Source organism: Oncorhynchus keta, chromosome 1 (assembly GCF_023373465.1).
Source record: "Oncorhynchus keta strain PuntledgeMale-10-30-2019 chromosome 1, Oket_V2, whole genome shotgun sequence".
In the NCBI taxonomy this organism is placed as follows: domain Eukaryota; kingdom Metazoa; phylum Chordata; class Actinopteri; order Salmoniformes; family Salmonidae; genus Oncorhynchus; species Oncorhynchus keta.
In genome coordinates this window covers 88367717-88379051 of record NC_068421.1, presented here as the reverse complement: position 1 = coordinate 88379051, position 11335 = coordinate 88367717, and the positions used below count along the sequence as shown (strand labels likewise).

The 11335-nt window shown below is 48.6% G+C and overlaps 1 protein-coding gene across 1 annotated transcript in view; it reads right to left on the bottom strand.

The window, feature by feature from the left end:
* Nucleotides 1–25: 25 nt before the first annotated feature.
* Nucleotides 26–11335, bottom strand: part of cfhl5 (complement factor H like 5) — a 207985-nt gene continuing 196675 nt past the window's right edge. Inside the window, exons 13-17 of the mRNA XM_052524135.1 lie at nt 2063–2139; nt 1449–1640; nt 1122–1313; nt 725–907; nt 26–421 (exon numbers count right to left, since the gene is read on the bottom strand). Coding sequence (XP_052380095.1) covers nt 219–421; nt 725–907; nt 1122–1313; nt 1449–1640; nt 2063–2139 — 847 coding nt within the window. The 3' untranslated portion in view covers nt 26–218. The remainder of the gene's footprint in view (nt 422–724; nt 908–1121; nt 1314–1448; nt 1641–2062; nt 2140–11335) is intronic.

Sequence of the window (11335 nt, the reverse complement as noted above, 5' to 3'; positions counted from 1 at the left end):
TTCCCCTAATAACAGACAAAAATCATTGAGAATTCAAAACCAGAGGTACTTTATTGAAGTTCAGACTGACATGAAAAACAACTCCTGTGAAGTCAATGTTTCTTACCTTATGCAAAGCCCCAGAACAAATGATTTGAGCAAACTATTGACGGGGGTTATATCGATTGACATGTTTGTCCAACAAGCCTTTGCCCTTCTCTTCCCGTAAGCTGAAGCCACTATTGGCAATGAGGCAAGTTCATGAACCCGTTTATACACTGCTGACGAAAATCAACACTTCCTGGGCTCTGTCTACTTTGACCAGTACACTTAAAAGTGATATGATCCCCATGTGGGGCATAGAGTTTATTTTCATATTGCGGAGGATATTTAAATTGGATGTTCTGTGTGTTCATCAGCTCTTCATCCACAGTGCAGGGTTCTGAAATGAGAAGATTGTACAGGAATCAGTGTGAATGTGCCTTTTCAAGGGCCACTGATATTTGGTTGCTTTTCCATTTTAATGAATGTATTCACTATACCCATAGATCCTTGAGGAATGTCACTTGTCAATGCCTCAGGAGCATGGTTCAACAGTTACTTTTCAACTCTGAATGCATTTTTAAATAGTAATTAATCCGTTGATCTTGAATTCCATTCCTGGAATTAATCCATTCTGAACGTTAAAGGAGAGTTGGCAAGCGATTGAGTAGGAACTGGGACAACGTTATTTTAGAGAACTTACTCAGACAGGTTATCAGTCCTATCCAGATCCCATCACGACACGTCTTGTACGCTGAAGGGGGATCAATGATGTAGTATTTCTGGCAGATATATTGAACTGATTCTCCACTTCTGTAGCGTTCTCTACTGCCGTTTGTGTCTCCGTTCATGAGATGTGGAGGTGGTCCACAGAAATCCTTGGGCTCTAGGAAGACATGAGTGAGGTCATAAAAGTACTAGTGATGAAATGTACCAAGCTGCTATTGTCCCAGCAAGAATAGTATTCCAGAACTTTCCTGCCTTTTTCTAAAATCCTTTTTTGCTACTTTTTTTGTGTTTTGGAGATAATTTTAAATCTACTTTAAACAACTTGATTGTTCCATTTCCCAATGTGTTAAATCAATAAAAATACAATTTACCTTCACAAATTGGAAAGGAGTGACTCCACTGTCCATTGGTTGAGCAGACGACCTCTGATTCCCCCTTCAGAATGTGACTGGAGTTGCTGCACTCAAACTGTAGCCTGTGTCCATACTTCATGGTGGTGTTGTTTTGGGGAATTCCTATCATGTTCACATTCTCAATCTTCTCTGCAGCTTCACAAGTCACATCTATTATGGAGGGAAAAAATAGATCAATCCCAAAATTGCTGTATTGAACATTTGCAAACCTGATGTAACGTCTGAAGGTACATGTTGTTGTCGATAAAATGATTTGCTTAGTTTTGGCTAAAGTGAAATGTTTACCTTCACAGGTTGGGAAACGGTTGTTCCACATCCCCCCTGCGGCGCACACTACCTGTGGGTTTCCCTTCAGCTGGTGTGCTGGGTTGGGGCAGCTGAACTTGAGCTCATGACCGTACTGTATAACACCATCATCATCTGGCAGACCGCTCACAACCACCCGTCCATCTGTAGCCTCGGGGACACAACTCACCACTACGGAGAAAGATCATATTGCAGGGTGTTGTACAGTCTATAACTTCATGAACCCTCTGAGTTACAGTGTAATGTGCATTGTAAAAAGTAAGGTGTTATGCTGTATTTACTATAATAAAGCAATAAGTCCTGAGAAAAATGGCCAATAAATATGGCTAATATACTACGGCTAAGGGCTGTTCCTAGACTCAATGTAGCACGGCGTGCCTGGATACAGCTATTAGCAGTGGTATATTGGCCATATACCAAAACCCCCGAGATGCCTTTTTGCAATTAAAAACTGGTTACAACATTCGAACAGTGAAATGTTTTTTGGGGGGGTCATACCCATGTTAAACGGTATTATATACCACGGCCTTAAGCATATCAGCATCCAGGAGCCAAACTACCCAGTTTAAAATATTCAATGAATACATGGTTACCTTCACATATGGGCAGGTGGTTGCTCCATCCTGCCACCATACAGGTTCTGATGTCCATTTTGCTCACCATCTGATAACTACAGACATAATTATGTGATTAGGTGCTATTATTATGTCTGTGACCTCATAAGCCATGTTCCAAATTCAGCCCCATACCAGACAGGCTGGATTCAGCCCCATACCAGACGGGCTGGATTCAGCCCCATACTAGACAGGCTGGATTCAGCCCCATACCAGACAGGCTGGATTCAGCCCCATACTAGACAGGCTGCATTCAGCCCCATACCAGACAGGCTACATTCAGCCCCATACCAGACAGCCTGCATTCAGCCCCATACTAGACAGGCTGCATTCAGCCCCATACCAGACAGCCTGCATTCAGCCCCATACTAGACGGGCTGGATTCAGCCCCATACTAGACGGGCTGGATTCAGCCCCATACTAGACGGGCTGGATTCAGCCCCATACTAGACGGGCTGGATTCAGCCCCATACCAGACGGGCTGGATTCAACCCCATACTAGACAGCCTGGATTCAGCCCCATACTAGACAAGCTGGATTCAACCCCATACTCGACGGGCTGGATTCAACCCCATACTAGACAGGCTGGATTCATCCCCATACTAGACAGGCTGGATTCAACCCCATTCTAGACAGGCTGGATTCAGCCCCATACTAGACATGCTGGATTCAACCCCATTCTAGACAGGCTGGATTCAGCCCCATATGAGACAGGTTGGATTTAACCCCATACAAGACAGGCTGGATTCAGCCCCATACTAGACAGGCTGGATTCAACCCCATTCTAGACAGGCTGGATTCGGCCCCATACTAGACGGTTGGATTCAGCTCCATACTAGACAGGCTGGATTCAGCCAATTTAAGACAGGCTGGATTTGTCCCATACAAGAAAGGCTGGATTCAGCACTATACTAGACAGGCTAGATTCAGCCCCATTCTAGACAGGCTGGATTCAGCCCCATACTAGACAGGCTAGATTCAGCCCCATACAAGACAGGCTGGATTCAGCCCCATACTAGACAGGCTGGATTCAACCCCATTCTAGACAGGCTGGATTCGGCCCCATACTAGACGGTTGGATTCAGCTCCATACTAGACAGGCTGGATTCAGCCAATTTAAGACAGGCTGGATTTGTCCCATACTAGAATTGCTAGATTCAGCCCCATACTAGACAGGCTAGATTCAGCCCCATACTAGACAAGATGGATTCAGCACCATACTAGACAGACTGGATTCAGCCCCATACAAGAAAGGCAGGATTCAGCACTATACTAGACAGGCTGGATTCAGCCCCATACTAGGCAGGCTGGATTCAGCCTCGTACAAGACAGGCTGGACTCGGCCCCATTCTAGGCAGGCTGGATTCGGCCCCATACTAGACAGCCTGGATTCAGTCCATTTAAGACAGGCTGGATTTGTCCCCATAATAGACAAGATTGATTCAGCCCTATACTGGACAGGCTGGATTCAGCACTATACTGGACAGGCTGGATTCAGCCCATACTAGACAGGCTAGATTCAGCCCCATACAAGACAGGCTGGATTCAGCCCCATACTAGACAGGCTGGATTCAACCCCATTCTAGACAGGCTGGATTCAACCCCATTCTAGACAGGCTGGATTCGGCCCCATACTAGACGGTTGGATTCAGCTCCATACTAGACAGGCTGGATTCAGCCAATTTAAGACAGGCTGGATTTGTCCCATACTAGAATTGCTAGATTCAGCCCCATACTAGACAGGCTAGATTCAGCCCCATACTAGACAAGATGGATTCAGCACCATACTAGACAGACTGGATTCAGCCCCATACAAGAAAGGCAGGATTCAGCACTATACTAGACAGGCTGGATTCAGCCCCATACTAGGCAGGCTGGATTCAGCCTCGTACAAGACAGGCTGGACTCGGCCCCATTCTAGGCAGGCTGGATTCGGCCCCATACTAGACAGCCTGGATTCAGTCCATTTAAGACAGGCTGGATTTGTCCCCATAATAGACAAGATTGATTCAGCCCTATACTGGACAGGCTGGATTCAGCACTATACTGGACAGGCTGGATTCAGCCCCATAATAGACAAGATGGATTCAGCCCCATACGAGACGGGCTGGATTCAGCCCCATACGAGACGGGCTGGATTCAGCCCCAAACTTGACAGGCTGGATTCAGCCAATTTAAGACAGGCTGGATTTGTCCCATACTAGAATTGCTGGATTCAGCCCATACTAGGCAGGCTGGATTCAGCCCCAGACAAGACAGGCTGGATTCAGCCCTATACTGGACAGGCTGGATTCAGCCCCAGACCAGACGGGCTGGATTCAGCCCCAGACAAGACAGGCTGGATTCAGCCCTATACTGGACAGGCTGGATTCAGCCCATACTAGACAAGATGGATTCAGACCCATACTAGACGGACTGGATTCAGCCCCATACAAGAAAGGCTCGATTCAGCACTAATCTAGGCAGGCTGGATTCAGCCCCATACGAGACAGGTTGGATTCAACCCCATTCTAGACAGGCTGGATTTAACCCCATACTAGACGGGCTGGATTGAACCCCATACTAGACAGGCTGGATTCAACCCCATACTTGACAGGCTGGATTCAGCCAATTTAAGACAGGCTGGATTTGTCCCATACTAGAATTGCTGGATTCAGCCCATACTAGTTAGGCTGGATTCAGCCCCATACTAGACATGCTGGATTCAAACCCATACGAGACAGGTTGGATTCAACCCCATTCTAGACAGCCTGGATTCAGCCCCATACCAGACTGGCTGGATTCAGCCCCAAACTTGACAGGCTGGATTCTGCCCCATACTAGACAGGCTGGAATCATCCAATTTAAGCCAGGCTGGATTTGTCCCATACTAGAATTGCTGGATTCAGCCCATACTAGGCAGGCTGGATTCAGCCTCATACAAGACAGGCTGGATTCAGCCCCATAAAAGGCAGGCTGGATTCAGCCCCAGACCAGACGGGCTGGATTCAGTCCCAGACAAGACAGGCTGGATTCGGCCCCATACTAGGCAGGCTGGATTCGGCCCCATATGAGACAGGTTGGATTCAACCCCATACTAGACAGGCTGGATTCAGCCTCAGACTAGGCAGGCTGGATCAGACCCATACTTGGCAGAATGGATACAACCCATACTAGACAGGCTGGATTCAGCCCCATAGAAGGCAGGAATAATTAATCCCCATACTAGACGGGCTGGATTCAACACCATACCAGACCTGGCTGGATTCAGCCCCATACTGGACATGCTGGATTCAACCCCATACTAGACAGGCTAGATTCAGCCCAATACTAGACAGGCTGGATTAAGCCCCATACAAGGCAGTCCAGATTCAGCCCAATACTTGACAGGCTGGAATCAGCCCCATACTAGACAGGCTGGATTCAACCCCATACTTGACAGGCTGGATTCAACCCCATTCTAGACAGGCTGGATTCAACCCCATTCTAGACAGGCTGGATTCGGCCCCATACTAGACGGTTGGATTCAGCTCCATACTAGACAGGCTGGATTCAGCCAATTTAAGACAGGCTGGATTTGTCCCATACTAGAATTGCTAGATTCAGCCCCATACTAGACAGGCTAGATTCAGCCCCATACTAGACAAGATGGATTCAGCACCATACTAGACAGACTGGATTCAGCCCCATACAAGAAAGGCAGGATTCAGCACTATACTAGACAGGCTGGATTCAGCCCCATACTAGGCAGGCTGGATTCAGCCTCGTACAAGACAGGCTGGACTCGGCCCCATTCTAGGCAGGCTGGATTCGGCCCCATACTAGACAGCCTGGATTCAGTCCATTTAAGACAGGCTGGATTTGTCCCCATAATAGACAAGATTGATTCAGCCCTATACTGGACAGGCTGGATTCAGCACTATACTGGACAGGCTGGATTCAGCCCCATAATAGACAAGATGGATTCAGCCCCATACGAGACGGGCTGGATTCAGCCCCATACGAGACGGGCTGGATTCAGCCCCAAACTTGACAGGCTGGATTCAGCCAATTTAAGACAGGCTGGATTTGTCCCATACTAGAATTGCTGGATTCAGCCCATACTAGGCAGGCTGGATTCAGCCCCAGACAAGACAGGCTGGATTCAGCCCTATACTGGACAGGCTGGATTCAGCCCCAGACCAGACGGGCTGGATTCAGCCCCAGACAAGACAGGCTGGATTCAGCCCTATACTGGACAGGCTGGATTCAGCCCATACTAGACAAGATGGATTCAGACCCATACTAGACGGACTGGATTCAGCCCCATACAAGAAAGGCTCGATTCAGCACTAATCTAGGCAGGCTGGATTCAGCCCCATACGAGACAGGTTGGATTCAACCCCATTCTAGACAGGCTGGATTTAACCCCATACTAGACGGGCTGGATTGAACCCCATACTAGACAGGCTGGATTCAACCCCATACTTGACAGGCTGGATTCAGCCAATTTAAGACAGGCTGGATTTGTCCCATACTAGAATTGCTGGATTCAGCCCATACTAGTTAGGCTGGATTCAGCCCCATACTAGACATGCTGGATTCAAACCCATACGAGACAGGTTGGATTCAACCCCATTCTAGACAGCCTGGATTCAGCCCCATACCAGACTGGCTGGATTCAGCCCCAAACTTGACAGGCTGGATTCTGCCCCATACTAGACAGGCTGGAATCATCCAATTTAAGCCAGGCTGGATTTGTCCCATACTAGAATTGCTGGATTCAGCCCATACTAGGCAGGCTGGATTCAGCCTCATACAAGACAGGCTGGATTCAGCCCCATAAAAGGCAGGCTGGATTCAGCCCCAGACCAGACGGGCTGGATTCAGTCCCAGACAAGACAGGCTGGATTCGGCCCCATACTAGGCAGGCTGGATTCGGCCCCATATGAGACAGGTTGGATTCAACCCCATACTAGACAGGCTGGATTCAGCCTCAGACTAGGCAGGCTGGATCAGACCCATACTTGGCAGAATGGATACAACCCATACTAGACAGGCTGGATTCAGCCCCATAGAAGGCAGGAATAATTAATCCCCATACTAGACGGGCTGGATTCAACACCATACCAGACCTGGCTGGATTCAGCCCCATACTGGACATGCTGGATTCAACCCCATACTAGACAGGCTAGATTCAGCCCAATACTAGACAGGCTGGATTAAGCCCCATACAAGGCAGTCCAGATTCAGCCCAATACTTGACAGGCTGGAATCAGCCCCATACTAGACAGGCTGGATTCAACCCCATACTTGACAGGCTGGATTCAACCCCATACTTGACAGGTTGGATTCAACCCCATTCTAAACAGGCTAGATTTAACCCCATACTAGACGGGCTGGATTCAGCCCCATACTTGACAGGCTGGATTCAACCCCATACTTGACAGGCTGGATTCAATCCCATACTTGACAGGCTGGATTCAGCCCATACGAGACAGGCTAGATTCAACCCCATACAAGACAGGCTGGATTCAGCCCCATACTAGACAGGCTGGATTCAGCCTCATACTAGACAGGCTGGGTTCATCCCCACACTAGACAGGCTGGATTTTGCTCCAAACTAGACAGGATGGATTCAGCCCCATACAAGTTAGGCTAGATTCAGCTCAATACTAGACAGGCTGGATTAAGCCCCATACAAGGCAGTCCAGATTCAGCCCAATACTTGACAGGCTGGAATCAGCCCCATACTAGACAGGCTGGATTCAGCCCCATACTAGACAGGCTAGATTCAGCCCAATACTAGACAGGCTGGATTCAACCCCATACAAGGCAGGCTAGATTCAGCCCCATTCAAGACAGGCTGGATTCAGCACATTTAAGATTTAGCCCCATACTCGACGGGCTGGATCCAGCCCCATTTAAGACAGGCTGGATTCAACCCCATACCAGACAGGCTGGATTCAGCCCATTTAAGACAGGCTGGATTCAGCCCATACTTGACAGGCAGGATTCAACACCATACTAGACAGACTGGATTCAGCCCATTTAAGACAGGCAGGAATCAGCACATTTACAAAATATTAGATTCAACCCATTATAGACAGGCTGGATTCAGCCCATTCGAGACAGGATGGATTCAGCCCCATACTAGACAGGCTGGATTTAGCCACATACTAGACAGGCTGAATTTAGCCCCATTCTAGACAGGATGGATTCAGCACATACAAGACAGGCTGGATTCAGCCCCATACTAAACAGGCTGAATTTAGCCCCATACTAGACAGGATGGATTCAGTACAATACTAGGCAGGCTGGATCCAGACCAATTTAAGACAGGCTGGATTCAGCCCATACTTGACAGGCTGGATTCAACCCCATACTAGACAGGATGGATTCAGCCCCATACTAGACGGGTTGGATTCAGCCCATACTTGACAGGCTGGATTCAACCCCATACTAGACAGGATGGATTCAGCCCCATACTAGACGGGCTGGATTCATCCCCATTTAAGACAGGCTGGATTCAGCCCATACTTGACAGGCTGGATTCAACCCCATACTAGACAGGATGGATTCAGCCCCATACTAGACGGGTTGGATTCAGCCCCATTTAAAACAGGCTGGATTCAACCCCATACTCGATGGGCTCGATTAAACCTTATACTAGGCAGACTGGATTCAGCACATACTAGACAGGCTGGATTCAGCACATTTAAGACAGGCTGGATTCACTCCATACTAGACGGGCTGGATTTAGCCACATACTAGACAGGCTGGATTTAGCCACATACTAGACAGGCTGAATTTAGCCCCATTCTAGACAGGATGGATTCAGTACAATACTTGACAGGATGGATTCAGTACAATACTTGACAGGATGGACTCAGCCCCATACTAGACGGGTTGGATTCAGCCCCATTTAAAACAGGCTGGATTCAACCCCATACTCGATGGGCTCGATTAAACCTTATACTAGGCAGACTGGATTCAGCACATACTAGACAGGCTGGATTCAGCACATTTAAGACAGGCTGGATTCACTCCATACTAGACGGGCTGGATTTAGCCACATACTAGACAGGCTGGATTTAGCCCCATTCTAGACAAGATGGATTCAGCACCATACTAGACAGTTTGATTCAGGACCATACCAGACATGCTGGATTCAGCCCCATACTAGACAGGCTGGATTCAGCCCCATACTAGACAGGCTGGATTCAGCCCCATACTAGACGGGCTGGATTCAGCCCATACAAGACAGGCTGGATTCAGCCCCATACAAGGCAGGCTGGATTCAGCCCCAGACCAGACGGGCTGGATTCAGTCCCAGACAAGACAGGCTGGATTCGGCCCCATACTAGGCAGGCTGGATTCGGCCCCATATGAGACAGGTTGGATTCAACCCCATACTAGACAGGCTGGATTCAGCCTCAGACTAGGCAGGCTGGATCAGACCCATACTTGGCAGAATGGATACAACCCATACTAGACAGGCTGGATTCAGCCCCATAGAAGGCAGGAATAATTAATCCCCATACTAGACGGGCTGGATTCAACACCATACCAGACCTGGCTGGATTCAGCCCCATACTGGACATGCTGGATTCAACCCCATACTAGACAGGCTAGATTCAGCCCAATACTAGACAGGCTGGATTAAGCCCCATACAAGGCAGTCCAGATTCAGCCCAATACTTGACAGGCTGGAATCAGCCCCATACTAGACAGGCTGGATTCAACCCCATACTTGACAGGCTGGATTCAACCCCATACTTGACAGGCTGGATTCAACCCCATACGAGACAGGTTGGATTCAACCCCATTCTAAACAGGCTAGATTTAACCCCATACTAGACGGGCTGGATTCAACCCCATACTAGACAGGCTGGATTCAACCCCATACTTGACAGGCTGGATTCAACCCCATACTAGACAGGCTGGATTCAGCCCCATATTAGGCAGGCTGGAGTCAGCCCATTTAAGACAGGCTGGATTTGTCCCATACTAGAATTGCTGGATTCAGCCCATACGAGACAGGCTAGATTCAACCCCATACTAGACAGGCTGGAATCAGCCCCATACTAGACAGGCTGGATTCAGCCCCATACTAGACAGGCTGGATTCAGCCTCATACTAGACAGGCTGGATTCAGCCTCATACTAGACAGGCTGGGTTCATCCCCACACTAGACAGGCTGGATTCAGCCCCATACTAGACAGGCTGGATTCAGCCTCATACTAGACAGGCTGGGTTCATCCCCACACTAGACAGGCTGGATTTTGCTCCAAACTAGACAGGATGGATTCAGCCCCATACAAGTTAGGCTAGATTCAGCTCAATACTAGACAGGCTGGATTAAGCCCCATACAAGGCAGTCCAGATTCAGCCCAATACTTGACAGGCTGGAATCAGCCCCATACTAGACAGGCTGGATTCAGCCCCATACTAGACAGGCTAGATTCAGCCCAATACTAGACAGGCTGGATTCAGCCCCATACAAGGCAGGCTAGATTCAGCCCCATTCAAGACAGGCTGGATTCAGCACATTTAAGATTCAGCCCCATACTCGACGGGCTGGATTCAGCCCATTTAAGACAGGCTGGATTCAACCCCATACCAGACAGGCTGGATTCAGCCCATACTTGACAGGCTGGATTCAACCCCATACTAGACAGGATGGATTCAGCCCCATACTAGACGGGTTGGATTCAGACCAAACTAGACGGGCTGGATTCATCCCCATTTAAGACAGGCTGGATTCAGCCCATACTTGACAGGCTGGATTCAACCCCATACTAGACAGGATGGATTCAGCCCCATACTAGACGGGTTGGATTCAGCCCCATTTAAAACAGGCTGGATTCAACCCCATACTCGATGGGCTCGATTAAACCTTATACTAGGCAGACTGGATTCAGCACATACTAGACAGGCTGGATTCAGCACATTTAAGACAGGCTGGATTCACTCCATACTAGACGGGCTGGATTTAGCCACATACTAGACAGGCTGGATTTAGCCCCATACTTGACAGGCTGGATTCAACCCCATACTAGACAGGCTGGATTCAACCCCATACTTGACAGGCTGGATTCAACCCCATACTAGACAGGCTGGATTCAGCCCCATATTAGGCAGGCTGGAGTCAGCCCATTTAAGACAGGCTGGATTTGTCCCATACTAGAATTGCTGGATTCAGCCCATACGAGACAGGCTAGATTCAGCCCCATACAAGACAGGCTGGATTCAGCCCCATACTAGACAGGCTGGATTCAGCCCCATACTAGA